This window comes from Siphateles boraxobius, unplaced genomic scaffold, assembly GCF_051911475.1.
Source record: "Siphateles boraxobius isolate OS27281-9 unplaced genomic scaffold, OSU_SipBor_1 112, whole genome shotgun sequence".
NCBI classification, from domain to species: domain Eukaryota; kingdom Metazoa; phylum Chordata; class Actinopteri; order Cypriniformes; family Leuciscidae; genus Siphateles; species Siphateles boraxobius.
In genome coordinates, this window is record NW_027508714.1 from 255,001 (window position 1) to 273,058 (window position 18,058).

Sequence of the window (18,058 nt, forward strand, 5' to 3'; positions counted from 1 at the left end):
TGAGTGTGTGTGTGTGTGTGCGCGCTCAGTTTTCCACTCAACACATTCATAAACATCATACAGAGCTACGATGAAGAGATGCAATCGAAACGTTCCCTTCAGACATCCTCAGATTCGCACGAATCACAAACAATTTCAATGCCAGGTATGAATAAAGCAAGTAAATATTACGAATTTCACATTTCTAAAAGTCCACACTCAATGAAAGCAGAATGCTCAATCCTTTAGGGGTCAGAGGTCAGAGGTCACCTTTAGTCCGCCTCTATCATCCTGTGGCAGCGCCACACTGAGGGACGGCCTCCTCTTGGCAGGAGATGTTCCTCTGTGTTTGTTCTTGTCTCTGTCCAGCAGCATACACACCGACGCCAGCAGACGCACCAGCTCCGTGTCTGAGGACACACACACACACACCAGCGTCAGACTCACACACACACACACACACACACACACACACACACACACACACACACACACACACACACACCAGCGTCAGACTCACACACACACACACACACACACACACACACACACACACACCAGCGTCAGACTCACACACACACACACACACACACACACACACACACACACACACACTCGCTCACCGGGGTCGTTCAACAGCATGACCAGGTCAAAGGCCGTGTATCCGTTCTTGGCTCTCAGGTTGACGTCAGCGCCCTGATTCAGAAGAAACTTCACCACTTCTTTATTCCTAACGAACACAAGCACAACACGAAGGAGGATTCAAACTCAAGGCCTTAAATACCAGACCATAAACAAATAAAACTGATTAACAAAGGGAGGCGGGGAACATCCTGAACCATAAAATGACAGAATTAACTACATAAACTTCACAGTTCAAATAATGCAGGTTTTGACAAAAACAAAAATATTTATAATATGATCAACATAATATGATGAGATAATAATAGAATGATTATGATGTGAAATAAATGGTACTGAAGATGGTACTCCTCTCATAATTCTTGGAGACTTCAACATCCACCTAGAAAAACCTCAGGCTGCCGATTTCCACACCCTGCTTGCCTCATTCAACCTCAAACGAGTATCTACTGTGGCAACTCACAAATCAGGTAACCAACTCGATCTTATCTACATGCGCTACTGCTCCCCGGACAATACACTGATCACTCCACTGCACACCTCAGATCACTTCCTCCTCACTCTCAACCTCAACCTGCCTCAGAACACAACACACACTCCTCCACAGGTCACCTTTCGACGGAACCTACGCTCACTTTCACCCTCTCGCGTATGCTCTTTGGTCTCATCCACACTTCCTCCACCGGATCAGCTCTAAAGTCAAGTCAAGTCAAGTCAAGTCAAGTCATCCTCATTTATATAGCGCTTTTAACAATGCAGATTGTTTCAAAGCAGCTTTACAGAGATAAACATATAATTTAAGGTCAACACTAGATACTAACAGTGCAACTGATACTCTCTTCTACACTTTAACCTCCTGCTTGGACAACTTCTGTCCCCTTTCCTCCAGGCCAGCCCGCACCACTCCCTCTGCCCCCTGGTTATCTGTTATTCTTCATGCACATAGTACTAAACTCAGGGGTTCAGAGATGAAGTGGTGCAAATCGAAAGATCCTACAGACCTGGGTCTTTATCAATCCCTCCTTTCTTCCTTCTCTGCTAATATCTCTACTGCTAAAATGACTTACTATCACAAAAAAATTATCAATTCTTCTGACTCTCGCATGCTTTTCAAAACCTTCTCTCTTCTCAACCCTCCTCCTCCTTCATCAACCCTAACAGCTGACGATTTTGCCACATTCTTCATAGATAAAACAACACCCATCAGCGGCCAATTTACCAAACCACAAACATTTTACCAGCAAACGCACACATTCTAGCCTCCTTCTCTCTACTTTCAGAGGCAGAAGTCTCTAAACTCCTCCTTTCCAATCGCCCTACCACCTGTCCGCTTGATCCTATCCCCACTAATCTACTTCAAGCCATTTCTTCCTCAGTTGTACCCGCACTCAGACACATCATAAACACCTCTCTTCACACTGGTAACTTTCCCACAGCTTTTAAGCAGGCTCGAGTAACCCCACTGCTTAAGAAACCCACTCTAAATCCAGCACATCTAGCAAGTTACAGACCGGTATCTCTTCTTCCATTCGTCGCGAAAACACTTGAACGAGTTGTTTTCAAACAGATCTCCTCCTTTCTTACACAGAACAACCTCTTGGACAACAATCAGTCTGGTTTCAAGAGCGGACACTCAACTGAGACTGCCCTGCTCTCAGTAATTGAAGCTCTGAGACTGGCAAGAGCAGCTTCCAAATCCTCAGTCCTCATCCTGCTGGATCTGTCTGCTGCTTTTGACACAGTTAACCACCAGATCCTCCAGTCAATCCTAAAGATGAAGGGCATCTCGGGAATTGCACTCCAATGGTTTCGAGTCTTACCTCTCAGGTATGGTGTCGTGGAGAGGTGTGGCATCTAAGACCCAACATCTAGCTACTGGGGTGCCTCAGGGCTCAGTGCTTGGACCACTCCTCTTCTCTATCTACGTGACATCACTAGGATCTGTGATTCAGAAACATGGCTTTTCCTATTATTGCTACGCTGATGACACACAACTCTACCTCTCATTCCAGCCTGATGATCCGACGGGAGCTGCTCGTATCTCAGCCTGCCTGACAGACATTTCTGGCTGGATGAAGGACCACCACCTTCAACTAAACCTTGCGAAGACAGAGCTACTTCATCACAACCCAACACTTCATCACAACTTCTCCATTCAGCTAGGCTCATCATCCATAACTCCATCAAGGTCAGCTAGGAACCTTGGGGTTGTAATTGATGATCAGTTAAACTTCACAGACCACATTGCTAGAACTGCCCGGTCCTGCAGATTTGCCTTGCACAACATTAGGAGGATCAGGCCCTTCCTTACAGAGCATGCTACACAACTCCTTGTCCAAGCACTTGTTTTATCCAGACTGGACTATTGTAATGCTCTCCTGGCTGGTCTTCCAGCTTGCTCTGTCAAACCTCTACAATTGATCCAGAATAGTGCAGCCAGAGTAGTCTTTAATGAGCCAAAGAGAGCACACGTCACTTCTCTCCTCACAAAATTGCACTGGTTGCCAGTTAAATTAAACTCGCATTAAATTAAAGTCACTGACGTTTGCCTACAGAACAACCACTGGCACTGCTCCCTCTTACCTAAACTCATTACTTCAGACTTATGTACCATCCAGAAACTTACGCTCTGCTAACGAATGTCGTCTTGTGGTACCATCTCAAAGAGGCACAAAATCTCTTTCTCGGACCTTTACTATGACTGTTCCCTGTTGGAGGAATGATCTGCCTAACCCAACCAGAGCTTCTGAGTCAGTCGCCACTTTCAAGAAACTGCTGAAGACGTATCTTTTTCGACAGCACTTGATCCAGTAATACTAACACTTTCTCTTCTCTTCTATTCTACTATAAAATAAAAAAATTAAATAAAAACTTTAATTTTAAAACTTAAATTAAACCGAGTGGTCATAGCACTTACGTATTGTTGTCCTACTGTTAGTTTAACTGCTTCTATTGTTCTCATTTGTAAGTCGCTTTGGATAAAAGCGGCTGCTAAATGAATAAATGTAAATGTCCTTGATTAAATATATGTGTAAATATATATATATATATATATATATATATATATATATATATATATATATGTGTGTGTGTGTATATATATATATATATAACCGATTCGTAATTATCCAAACTGTATAGATATTTAGAATGCAAAAGAGCTTAATTTCAATCCACGTAAAAACAAAAAAAAAGCTGTGTGCTGACCCGTAGTACATGTGTAAGGGTGTGTGTGCTGACCCGTGGTACGCGTGTAAGGGTGTGTGTGCTGACCCGTGGTATGTGGCCTGCATGAGCGCCGTCCATCCGTGCACTGAGTCCCGTTGGTCCACGTGAGCCTGTTTCTCCACCAGCATTTGCACCAGCTCCAGCTGCCCACTCACAGCCGCCATCATCAGCGGAGACGCTCCGTCAGCGTTCAGGGCGTTCACCTGCCCCGGGTCCTCCTCCACGATCTCCTTCACCAGCTGAGCGTTCCCTGAGATCATTAAAGACACTCTGAGATCATCATTGTATGCTGTCTCACGAATCTGTTGGCTAAAGATTTTTTAAAACTAATCGATTCTTTTAACCTTACACAGTTCGTAAGTGGTCCAACACAGATTCATGGCCACACATTAGATCTTGTCTTGTCATGCAGTTTGCCTATTTTAAATATTGAGATACAAAAGGCTGTTTTTTCTGACCATGCACCAATTTTATTTGATGTTTCCCTTCCAAACAATACTGTTAAGCAATCTGCTCCACCTCGTATCCGCAGGATGATTAAACCTGCTACTGCTGCAAAATTTTCCAAAGCATTTAGTAATGTTACAGAGACTATAGAGTCATCTGCTTTCCTATGTACAGATGAGCTCATTTCCTGTTTTTCATCCACTTGTATAAATATTCTTGATAAAATTGCACCACTAAAGCCCAGGGGCTCCAAACCTAATTCTGAACCATGGATTAATGACTTAACTCGAGCGGCTAGGCAAAAGTGTAGGAAAGTTGAACGCCAATGGAAAAAACATAAATTGCAAGTTTTTTATGATATCCTAAAGGATTGTTGGCGTAATTATCAGAGAATTGTTAAAACTGAAAAGGCTAAATACCTCTCCGATGTTATCGATAAAAATGGCCATAAACCTCATGTTCTTTTTAGAACAATTAATTCTGTTCTTCATACCCCCCAATATATAATGCAGGAAGAATCTACTTTGGCCTGTGAAAAATTCCTCCACTTTTTTGTGGAAAAGATTACCACTATTAGAGCTAGCATTTCACCTCCAACCTTTGATCCTTCCATTTCCATAGAGTGTGCTGCAGTCCTCATTGAGTTTGAGCCTGTTTCCGTCTTGGCCCTTAATGATATTGTTACACATTTAAAACCTTCAATCTGTCCCAGTGATATCATCCCACCATGTATTTTTAAAGAGGTATGGAACACTATTGGACCAAACATTCAAGCAATCATAAACAGTAGTCTTACTTCTGGTTATGTACCACTTTGTTTTAAAGAGGCTGTGGTGCAGCCCCTTATCAAAAAACAAAATCTGGACATTTCAGTTCTTTCAAATTATCGCCCGATTTCTAAACTTCCTTTTGTGTCCAAAATTTTAGAGAAGGCAGTCCTAGTGCAGTTACAAGCCTATTTAGATCTGCATGGTATTCTTGAGGTGTTCCAGTCTGGTTTTAGTGCACTTCATAGCACAGAGACTGCACTTATAAAAGTTTTTAACGATCTTTTGATTTCAACAGATTCCGGAGATTCCGCAATTCTGATGCTTTTAGATCTCACAGCAGCATTTGATACGGTTGACCACAGTATTCTTTTCTCGCGTCTCGAGCACAGCGTGGGAATGAAAGGTACTGTATTAAAATGGTTTAGATCATATCTCTCAGAGAGAGTGTTTAAAGTTGGATACGGGGGCTCTACTTCACCAGCAGCACCAGTGACATGTGGAGTACCGCAGGGCTCTATTTTGGGACCGATTCTCTTCTCCCTTTACTTGCTTCCTTTAGGATCCATCTTAAAGAAGCATAATATTAGTTTCCATCTTTACGCAGATGATCTACAAATCTATCTGCCTATAAAAAGTAACGGTGAGGATTCGATAAAAAGGCTGTTAGATTGTTTTTATGACATTAAAGCATGGATGGCTTTAAACGCTTTACATTTTAATGAAAGTAAAACTGAAATTATGATTTTTAGACCTAGCAGTTCTACTAGCACCTCCAAATTAGACCTGGGACCCCTGACGCCCTACGTCAAGTCTATGGTAACGAACCTTGGTGTAAAGTTGGATAGTGATCTACACCTAGAGAAATAGATAAACTCTGTTGTTAAGGCTAGTTTCTTTCAACTTAGGCTACTTACAAAATTGAAGCCATTTTTATCTTTCAAAAATTTGGAGAGGGTTATACATGCGTTTATCACCACTCGCCTGGATTATTGTAATGCTTTATATATAGGAGTAAACCAGGCCTCTCTCTCTAGATTGCAAATAGTTCAGAATGCTGCCGCTCGACTCCTTACAGGAACCCGTAAACGAGAGCACATTATGCCTGTTCTTGCCTCTCTTCATTGGCTACCAGTTTGTTTCAGAATACAGTTTAAGATTTTATTGTTTGTTTTTAAATCTCTTCATGGTCAAGCACCAGCTTACATAAATGATCTACGGAAGATGCATGCTCCTTTGAGGTCATTGAGGTCCGCTGACCAACTACTCTTATCTGTTCCTAGAACACGACTTAAAAATAGGGGAGATCGAGCATTTTCAGTCGTGGCACCGAGACTTTGGAATGATCTGCCTATGCGTATCAGAGTAGCTCCCAGCCTTGACATTTTTAAATCACAACTTAAAACTCACTATTATTCATTGGCTTTTAAATCAGCCTGAGAGTTAATTAATGCATTTTATATATTCATTTAGTTTGTCACTTGTTTAACTGTGCTTTGTGCTCATGTCATGTGTTTATAATTTGTCTGAAATTATGTTCAGCACTTTGGCTAACCTCGGTTGTTTTAAATGTGCTTTACAAATAAAATTGTATTGTATTGTATACAGCTCTGAGATCATTAACCCCGACAGAATAACTCCTTCTACAGCTCAGAGATCATTAACCCTACAGAATCACTCCATCTACAGCTTTGAGATCATTAACCCCTACCATCTACAGCTCTGAGATCATTAACCCCTACCATCTACAGCTCTGAGATCATTAACCCCTACCATCTACAGCTCTGAGATCATTAACCCCTACCATCTACAGCTCTGATATCATTAACCCCTACAGAATCACTCCTTCTACAGCTCTGAGATCATTAACCCCTACCATCTACAGCTCAGAGATCATTAACCCCCACATAATCACTCCTTCTACAGCTCTGAGATCATTAACCCCTACCATCTACAGCTCAGAGATCATTAACCCCTACATAATCACTCCATCTACAGCTCAGAGATCATTAACCCTACAGAATCACTCCATCTACAGCTTTGAGATCATTAACCCCTACCATCTACAGCTCTGAGATCATTAACCCCTACAGAATCACTCCATCTACAGCGCTGAGATCATTAACCCTACAGAATCACTCCATCTACTGCTCTGAGATCATTAACCCCTACAGAATCACTCCATCTACAGCTCTGAGATCATTAACCCCTACCATCTACAGCTCTGAGATCATTAACCCCTACAGAATCACTCCATCTACAGCTCTGAGATCATTAACCCTACAGAATCACTCCATCTACAGCTCTGAGATCATTAACCCTATATAATCACTCCATCTACAGCTCTGAGATCATTAACCCTACAGAATCACTCCATCTACAGCTCTGAGATCATTAACCCTACAGATTAACTCTTTCTACAGCTCTGAGATCATTAACCCTACAGAATCACTTTTTCTACAGCTCTGAGATCATTAACCCTAAAGAATCACTCATACAGCTCTGAGATCATTAACCCTACAGAATCACTCCTTCTACAGCTCTGAGATCATTAACCCTAAAGAATCACTCATACAGCTCTGAGATCATTAACCCTACAGAATCACTCCTTCTACAGCTCTGAGATCATTAACCCCTACAGAATCACTCCTTCTACAGCTCTGAGATCATTAACCCCTACAGAATCACTCTATCTACAGCTTTGAGATCATTAACCCCTACCATCTACAGCTCTGAGATCATTAACCCCTACAGAATCACTCCATCTACAGCGCTGAGATCATTAACCCTACAGAATCACTCCATCTACTGCTCTGAGATCATTAACCCCTACAGAATCACTCCATCTACAGCTCTGAGATCATTAACCCCTACCATCTACAGCTCTGAGATCATTAACCCCTACAGAATCACTCCATCTACAGCGCTGAGATCATTAACCCTACAGAATCACTCCATCTACAGCTCTGAGATCATTAACCCTTTAGAATCACTCCATCTACAGCTCTGAGATCATTAACCCTACAGAATCACTCCATCTACAGCTCTGAGATCATTAACCCTACAGATTAACTCTTTCTACAGCTCTGAGATCATTAACCCTACAGAATCACTCTTTCTACAGCTCTGAGATCATTAACCCTAAAGAATCACTCATACAGCTCTGAGATCATTAACCCTACAGAATCACTCCTTCTACAGCTCTGAGATCATTAACCCCTACAGAATCACTCCTTCTACAGCTCTGAGATCATTAACCCCTACAAAATAACTCCATCTACAGCTCTGAGATCATTAACCCCTACAGAATCACTCCTTCTACAGCTCTGAGATCATTAACCCTACAGAATCACTCCTACAGCTCTGAGATCATTAACCCTACATAATCACTCCATCTACAGCTCTGAGATCCTTAATCCCTACAGAACCACTCCATCTACAGATCTGAGATCATTAACCCATTCACGATCACTCCTTCTACAGCTCTGAGATCATTAACCCTACAGAATCACTCCATCTACAGCTCTGAGATCATTAACCCCTACAGAATCACTCCTTCTACAGCTCTGAGATCATTAACCCCAACAGAATCATTCCTTCTACAGCTCAGAGATCATTAACCCCTACAGAATCACTCCATCTACAGCTCTGAGATCATTAACCCTGCAGAATCACTCCATCTACAGCTCTGAGATCATTAACCCTATACAATCACGCAATCTACAGTTCTGAGATCATTAACCTTACAGAATCACTCCATCTACAGCTCTGAGATCATTAACCCTACAGAATCACTCCTTCTACAGCTCTGAAATCATTAACCCCTACAGAATCACTCCATCTACAGCTCTGAGATCATTAACCCCTACAGAATCACTCCTTCTACAGCTCTGAGATCATTAACCCTACAGAATCACTCCTACAGCTCTGAGATCATTAACCCTACATAATCACTCCATCTACAGCTCTGAGATCCTTAATCCCTACAGAATCACTCCATCTACAGATCTGAGATCATTAACCCATTCACGATCACTCCTTCTACAGCTCTGAGATCATTAACCCTACAGAATCACTCCATCTACAGCTCTGAGATCATTAACCCCTACAGAATCACTCCTTCTACAGCTCTGAGATCATTAACCCCAACAGAATCATTCCTTCTACAGCTCAGAGATCATTAACCCCTACAGAATCACTCCATCTACAGCTCTGAGATCATTAACCCTACAGAATCACTCCATCTACAGCTCTGAGATCATTAACCCTATACAATCACGCAATCTACAGTTCTGAGATCATTAACCTTACAGAATCACTCCATCTACAGCTCTGAGATCATTAACCCTACAGAATCACTCCTTCTACAGCTCTGAGATCATTAACCCCTACAGAATCACTCCATCTACAGCTCTGAGATCATTAACCCTACAGAATCACTCATTCAGCTCTGAGATCATTAACCCTACAGAATCACTCCATCTACAGCTCTGAGATCATTAACCCCTACATAATCACTCCGTCTACAGCTCTGAGATCATTAACCCTACAGAATCACTCCATCTACAGCTCTGAGATCATTAACCCCTACAGAATCACTCCTTCTACAGCTCTGAGATGATTAACCCCTACAGAATCACTCCATCTACAGCTCTGAGATCATTAACCCCTACAGAATCACTCCATCTACAGCTCTGAGATCATTAACCCCTACAGAATCACTCCATCTACAGCTCTGAGATCATTAACCCCTACAGAATCACTCCATCTACAGCTCTGAGATCATTAACCTCTACAGAATCACTCCATCTACAGCTCTGAGATCATTAACCCCTACAGAATCACTCCTTCTACAGCTCTGAGATCATTAACCCTACAGAATCACTCTATCTACAGCTCTGAGATCATTAACCCCTACAGAATCACTCCTTCTACAGCTCTGAGATCATTAACCCCTACAGAATCACTCCTTCTACAGCTCTGAGATCATTAACCCCTACAGAATCACTCCTTCTACAGCTCTGAGATCATTAACCCCTACAGAATCACTCCATCTACAGCTCAGAGATCATTAACCCCTACAGAATCACTCCTTCTACAGCTCTGAGATCATTAACCCTACAGAATCACTCCATCTACAGCTCAGAGATCATTAACCCCTACAGAATCACTCCATCTACAGCTCTGAGATCATTAACCCCTACAGAATCACTCCATCTACAGCTCTGAGATCATTAACCCTACGGAATCACTCCATCTACAGCTCTGAGATCATTAACCCTACGGAATCACTCCATCTACAGCTCTGAGATCATTAACCCTACAGAATCACTCCATCTACAGCTCAGAGATCATTAACCCCTACAGAATCACTCCATCTACAGCTCTGAGATCATTAACCCCTACAGAATCACTCCATCTACAGCTCTGAGATCATTAACCCTACGGAATCACTCCATCTACAGCTCTGAGATCATTAACCCTACAGAATCACTCCATCTACAGCTCAGAGATCATTAACCCCTACAGAATCACTCCATCTACAGCTCTGAGATCATTAACCCCTACAGAATCACTCCATCTACAGCTCTGAGATCATTAACCCTACGGAATCACTCCATCTACAGCTCTGAGATCATTAACCCTACGGAATCACTCCATCTACAGCTCTGAGATCATTAACCCCTACAGAATCACTCCATCTACAGCTCTGAGATCATTAACCCTACGGAATCACTCCATCTACAGCTCTGAGATCATTAACCCTACAGAATCACTCCATCTACAGCCCTACATGAGATTGCTTTATAACTTAACAACTTTAACTAAAACAAGCTTAACGTTAGGTAAGTGTTTTCCAACAATAATGCAATGAAACAGAGATTATTTAAGTTTGAAGGGAGTAAAGCCTGTGTTTAGGCTATTAAAGAACAGTAATTTTGACAAAGAATTCAGGTGAAGTTAGAGCTGATCTGCATATCTCTAGCGCACAAGCCCTTGAGTCCCCTATAAAGTTCAGGTACAAGTCAATGCACAGACTTTTTCCCTGTTTAATTTGCACACTGAACATTGGTTGGAGCTCTTAATTTTGCACCAGATTAATGAATTTATCTTTAAAATATACAAAATGTTCTTACAGGGGAGCTCGACCCCTGACCCCCCTAGCAGGACCAACGTCCAGCCACCAGTTTCAAATCCTGTGGGAACACAGTATATCAGGGCTATTCAATTAGTTTAATTCGAGGGCCCGATTATTAAATCGAAAAGTTGAGGTGGGCCGATGGGTTTAGCTTATTTATTGAAACATAACAGTATCAATAAGTAAGCTAAAGTAAACATAAAAGTATTCTAGGCTATTTACTTGGAAATGTGGTAGCCAACAGTATGCAGATTTATCAGACCATAATAAATAACTTATTTACAGCTATGTACAAATATATGAATTATACAAGATCATATATTCTATTCGTTAGAATTATTTTATTAATATATATTTATAAATTAAAATATTCTGACAGTGAGACTTCGTAACCATAGGTAAAACCATGCATGGCTACTCACTAACTACCACTGTATAAAAAATGCCTAAACAGGTAAAAACTATAGACACAATTAATTATACATTTCTCTAGCCCCCTAATAAATCTAATGCAATATAAATGACTATAACATAGTATTCAATATAAATATTCCACATTTCTCCCCAAACCATGGTAAATTACTACAGTACATTCATGGTAAATGTTTGTAAGGGTGGTGATTGGGGATTTAGTCTTCTAACTTCGTTCATGGAATGTTTCTGCTATTTACCTCATCAGTCGTGTTGGGAATGTTGAGGCTGTTTCATCCGATTTAAAAGTTAAAATCATTGAGTGATTTTTGGTTTGTAACAGAGAGATGTGTCAGATTGAAACGCTTCTCACTGGATGTCGCAGCAATGTTTAATAATAGTGTCCGGGACCGGGAGTAAACAACTCCTTTGAGCTTGCGTTCCGTTATCCACTGGGCCGTGCTGCGTAGTTCAAAGTAAACTAGTGAAACTAGTGAAACAGCTGAAAACAGCGCTATTTGTTCTTACTGACCGAGAAACAGCTTCAGATGATTCAATGACAGAACGGTCCGAACGAATCCGAATCGTTTCAGACCGTTATGCAAGCGCGTTTGGTCTTTTCATGGAAAGGAAATAATCGAACCAAATGATTAAACCAGGAATGATTGATCGGAAGGGTTCGAACGACGAGAAAGAAGTGGAGCAATACGCTAGTCTGGTGGGCCAGTCGTGTGCAGAGAGAATTCTGCTGCGCTGGTTCAGTCGACAGAAATACGGAACACACACATAATAACTGCTGAAATATTCGGACTGAAAAAAGTTTTCCTCAGGTCAATCGGAACGCCCATGGTACACACACAGTGCGTATAGCTACAGCTGAAGGCGCCACTGCGGTCTCGCGCATATCTAACCAAATTTAGCCGCACCGCCAGGAAAAGAAGAGGAGGGAGGTTGGGGTGGCCTCGGGCCATATGGAGATGATTGGCGGGCCGGACCTGGCCCGCGGGCCGCCAATTGAATAGCCCGGCAGTATATGATAGCGTGCTCAAAATAACAATCCAATTACCTTATTGTTAAAATACCTAAAATATGCCCTTGTAAAAGGTGTTTTCTTCAGCCATGATCAGGATTTTACCACCTCCACCTCGTTTTGAGCCAGGACAAACCCCGATATACACTGTATATATTTACAATAACTTCATGTACAATAAGATTCATGTGAATAAAATACTTTATATTATGTACAACTGTAATAAAATGATCAGCGTAGACCTTTTTTTTTAATCTTTAAACTCACCTAACTTCAGCGCATGGAATACATCAGGCCGTTTCTTCTCATCATCTGTTGAGCATTAAAGAAACACAAGCATGAAATCAGGTGAAAATAGAAGCTTGTTTCATATTAATAGTTTGAGAAGAACAACAGCTAAAGCAACACTAACCAGCCCGGCTCAGAAACAGAAGCACGTCGGTGGATAATAACAGAAATTAAATATTTTAAAAATAAACAAATAAAAACAAAGCCTACAAAATCTGAAGCTATTTTTGAAGGATACTGGAGGACGGGCGGATTTAGTGATTTGGGAGCCCAGGCAAAATATAGGAATGGGCCCTTTACCAACACATTTACCAGGATCATTCATGAGCTTTTCTCAGTTGTGAAAAACAAAGAAAAACGGTGTCCCATAGTTGTCAAATTATTGTAAAAAATGTAGGGTTCTTTCTCTTCTCCTGCAGAGATCAGTGTCTGAGATGTGGAGAAACTCAACATGAAGACATGTAGCTGAAGCAGAATAAAATCTCTCAGACTGACTGTAATTCTGCAGTTGCACAACTCTTCTGAGTGACGGTAACATGCTTTTCATTTAGAGTTTTTAACTGTAACCTTTTTGGCTTTTGCAGTTGGGTCAACGTATTTCCACAGTGGGCAAGTGCTGCATATACAGACCATACAATATTCAGTACAATACTATACTTGCAGTGCATACAGTGCACTTATTCACACCTATTCTATTTGTTTTCACCACTTTATCTATCCAAAACCACCCCGCCTACTCACCGACCTACTAATCTCATCAATCCTTCATCTGGAATTTTTTTTTTTTTTAAGGGGGACACAAACCCCGGTCTCTTGTTACCCTTCCCCTCTCATTAACCCCTACACCATCCAGCCTTTCCATCTACTTCCAACTATGTCTAATTCTCCCTAAGTTTATAAACTCTATTTTCTTACAACTCAGATTTCCCTACTCCCCCCGCCTAACCCATAATCTACCCACTTGGTTTTATCCAACACATAAAAAATTGATTTGATTCTGGTTTCGAACCCTGGCCTTCCCGTTACCAACCACCCATTGTCCCATCCGACCTGTCCTTCCCTTGCCCCCTTTTTTGTATCCACTCCACTCCCATTATTGCCTCTTGTTTTTGGAAAGGACCACTCTCAATAATTACACCAACTTAAGATTGTTTCACCATACTTTATTGATACTTTGATGCCCCTAAATGGTTTACCACATTCAACCCCTTGGGGAACATTGTGCCCAGCCTCCTGATCCAAACATTCCCCCTTCTCAACCTATCCCTCTTCACCCACTCTGGGTTGTGTTCCAATTTTCAGATTCTGGATCCCATGCCTCTCAAAATGAGGTACTATGTGCCCCTTGTGACGTATGCCCTATGGGTGCCCGCAGTCTGGTGAGGATGGAGTTACTGGTTTCACCCACATCTCTCACCCCGCATCGAGAGCATCTGATAATATACACACAATTTTTCCTATTCAAGGGGACGGACTGTGTAATCCTGTAAACTCCCGTTTGTCCTTCTCTTACAATCGTCCCCTGAGTTCTGGTTGGAATTTTTGTTTATTGGCCCCGGTTTACTGTGAACCAACATGTTCTGAAGACTCCTTTCCCTCTTAAAGGCCGCCACCATCCTGTATTGAGTTCCTAATGCTTCGTCCTGGGTCAGGGTTAGCTCTAGCTGAAGGGTTAGGGTTAGCTTTAGCTGAAGGGTTAGGGTTAGCTCTAGATGAAGGGTTAGCTTTAGCTTTAGCTGAAGCGTGTGAGAAGTTCACCTGGCTGCGGGCGGACGGTGGTGATGGGGTCCAGGTAACCCTTGACCTCTCTGTGCCGTAGCGCCAGCTCGAAGGCAGTCTTGCCCAGCACGTTGATCTGGTCAGGGTCGGCTCCTCGCTCCACCAGCTGCTGTGTGACGCTTAGCCTCCCGCCAGCCGCCGCTAGCATCAGCGCGCTCCAGCCCGTGCTCTTCTGTGTGAAGCTAACGTCAGCGCCCCAGTCCAGCAGCAGCCGGACCGCAGACTCGTGCCCGTGTTGAGCAGCGGCTAGCAGAGCCGTGACCTCCAGGAAGCTCCTGCCGGTGACCCCGCTGACCCCGCTGCCCTCGGCCGCACACAGGTGGTCCAGGTCATCCACGAAGGCGCCGTTCTCCAGCAGGAGTTTGGCTAGCTGAGTGTGACCCCCTCGGGCCGCTATGGTGAGGACGCTAGCGCCCAGACGGTTCCGACCGTTGATCTCGGCACCGTTCTCCAGCAGGAGGTGAGCCACGGTCACATGACCAAACCTGCGGAAAGCACAAAGACACATGCAGACGTCTGCGTTTCAATCAGTCGTGTTACACACTGAGGCTACGTCTAGACCTCACTGAGATGATACAGACGGAAAAATAAATAATAAAGTTATCGAGCAATTCCTCTGACAGGATCATTTTATTGCAAAATATCTCATCATTCACGGATGGTCCAGGTCGCTCTCAATCAGCATTATATGTTCCTCTCATGTTTAGCAAATGTGAGTAAATTTTCTGTCCTCTGTGCAGGACTGTGATGTGAAGAGTGTGTGAGTCACATATTTAAGCAGCTGTGTGAAAGTAAACCGCACATAACAGGCACAATCCCACTATAAACATCAATATCTATTGGTTCAATATGCGTCACATGACTAAACTTACGTCATCGGTTTTAAAGTCCTCAGTTTTGACAGTCCACACTACAACACGAAACAGCGTTTACAAATTTATCCACTTTAGAGAGCGTTTTCAAAAAGCTGTTTTCATTAATAAAAACGGCGTCTCAGTGTGGCGGAGAGAAACAGAGCAAAAAAGATGCGTTTTCAAACGAAAACGTATTAGTGCGGACAGGGCCTGAGAATAAAATTTACATTCTCATTACTCTGTACAGTGAGTCACAGTTTATCACAGCTGTAAACAACGCAATAACAAACAGAATGCTAATCAGTCATTATCTTCTAGTTTAATAAGCCAGATTCATCAAGCACTAAACGACAGCTGGTAAAAATTAAGAATAAATATGATATGAAAGAGACAGTTGATCCAAAATTAATCTGTCATCATTTATTCATTTCCATCCAGACCTGTATGACTTTTTTTCTTCTGCGTAACATAAAACAGAGGAAAAGTTTAGAGAAAAACACTGAATTTTTTTAATAATAAATACATAATAAAAAAATAATATAAAAGTAACTAAAAATCTGACAAAAATAAAACTAATGTAAGTACATTAGTTGTTTGATTTAAATAAATAATACATATAACAGTATAGTTTTATAGTGTGTAAAAAAGTAATGATGAAACTAAATATTTGCCAATTTTACACCACACATTTGTAATATTAAAGGGATAGTTCCCCCAAAAATGAAAAACCTGTCATCAAACCTGTAATTACTCTCCCTCATGTTGTTCAAGCGCCAAACACTTTCGTTCAACTTCGGGACACAAATTAAGATATTCTTGATGAGATCTGAGAGCTGATTCACTCCTCTATAGGCTTCTAGGCAATTTCATTCTGCCGGCCCAGAAAAGTTATTAAAGACATTGTTCAAATACTCCGAGTGACTACAGTGGCTCAACCTTACGTTAATCAAGCGACGAGAATAATGTTTGTTCGCAAAACGTTTTTTTTGTGTGCGTCATCATCTCAGTTCTCGCGCATGTGTCGTGAACTCACTCGAAGGCCACACAGAAGAAAAATAATAGTTGAATAAAGCCGTTAATTTTGGGGGGGGTTTACGCACAAAAAGTATTCTCGTCGCTTGATAAACGTAAGGTTGAGCCACTGTAGTCACTCGGACTATTTTAACAATGTCTTTACTAACTTTTCTGAGCCGGCAAGTTTCAATTACCTAAGCCTATGGAGGAGTGAGACAGCTCTCAGATTTTATGTTTCTGAAGATGAACGAATGTCTTACGGGGTTGAACAACATGAGGGAGAGTAATTACTGACTCTCAGTATAACTGAGATACACTGGTGTCTTTAGGATGGAGTCCCATGATATTATTAAAAGACTAAAAAAATCAACAACAAATAGCAGTAATTTCCCAAAATATGCTCTTTTATGTTCCACATGAATCAATGATGACAGAATGATGATTGTCACATGATCACAGCTGATCATCTTAAATAAACGAAGCCTATATTGAGTTATCTCCTCAGATCTGAGCAGGAGTGAATCTGGAGTTGTTAGCATCATGTTTATGGTTATGATGATGAATATGACTATGGATCTGCACCTGGCGGCCTGCATGAGCGGGGTCCAGCCGTGCTGGTTCCGAAGGTCCACTGACGCGCCTTTCCTGAGCAGGAACCGGACCAGGGGCTCGTGCCCGCCGGCGGCCGCGAGCATCAGCGCCGTGTTTCCCTCGTCATCGGTCCCGTCCACATGCGCGCGCCCACCCGGATCCTCCAGCACGCGCCGCGCGCTCTCCAGGTCGCCCTCGTCACACAGTCGGAACCACAGACCCACACTCATGCCCGAACCCGAACCGCGAAGATACACAGTCTAAACACACACACACACACGTGAGCACGCAAACAGAAACTTCTTCAGTTCAGCTGCTGGAGTTCCTGCGCACGCGCACAGACGCTTCCTCTGGGATCCCAGTGGAAAAGCAAAAGGAAAACCGAGTCACGTGACATCAGCATTGCGACACCTGCTGGTCAGACATGAAGCGTCACATGACATCAGCATTGCGACACCTGCTGGTCAGACATGAAGCGTCACATGACATCAGCATTCTCCAGCCATCCCATCAGTTCCCATGGACAAAATCAAGCTCCTGCATTTGCAAATCTTTATGCAGATGCGTCTGTAAAATATGAGGCGTTTTACTCATTGATAGGGCTTATTTTGGCTAATCAGGCCAATTAAAGACCTTTTTTTTTATTATACACACATTTTAAAACTGAAGTTACGTTATAAAACTGGAGGATTGACCAGCTCCAGAAAAGCAGAGAATTTGTGTCTATGATGCATATATAATAATAAATGATCAATATCCTTTGACCAATTATACGAATAAGAAATAAAAATACTATATAACATCATGACTCAATAAAACTGCATTTTATAATAATAATATTCATAATACAGTATATCTCCTCATATAGACCATTTTCAGAGGCTTCAGT

At 42.1% G+C, this 18,058-nt stretch overlaps 1 protein-coding gene across 8 annotated transcripts in view; it reads right to left on the bottom strand.

The window, feature by feature from the left end:
- The window catches only part of anks6 (ankyrin repeat and sterile alpha motif domain containing 6), a 27,160-nt gene extending 9,593 nt beyond the window's left edge, over positions 1-17,567 (bottom strand). For 7 of the 8 annotated variants that reach the window (XR_013193046.1, XR_013193045.1, XR_013193048.1 and 4 more), the window contains exons 1-6: positions 17,161-17,561; positions 14,690-15,195; positions 12,911-12,955; positions 3,895-4,099; positions 603-709; positions 250-389 (exon numbers count right to left, since the gene is read on the bottom strand). Coding sequence is in view for 5 of the 8 variants with exons in the window: in XM_077199254.1 (XP_077055369.1) it covers positions 250-389; positions 603-709; positions 3,895-4,099; positions 12,911-12,955; positions 14,690-15,195; positions 17,161-17,399 (1,242 nt within the window). In the remaining 3 variants the exon portion in view is untranslated. Of the gene's footprint in view, positions 1-249; positions 390-602; positions 710-3,894; positions 4,100-12,910; positions 12,956-14,689; positions 15,196-17,160 lie in introns of all 8 variants that reach the window. The other variant, XM_077199247.1, reaches the window with a different exon arrangement.
- Positions 17,568-18,058: the final 491 nt, after the last annotated feature.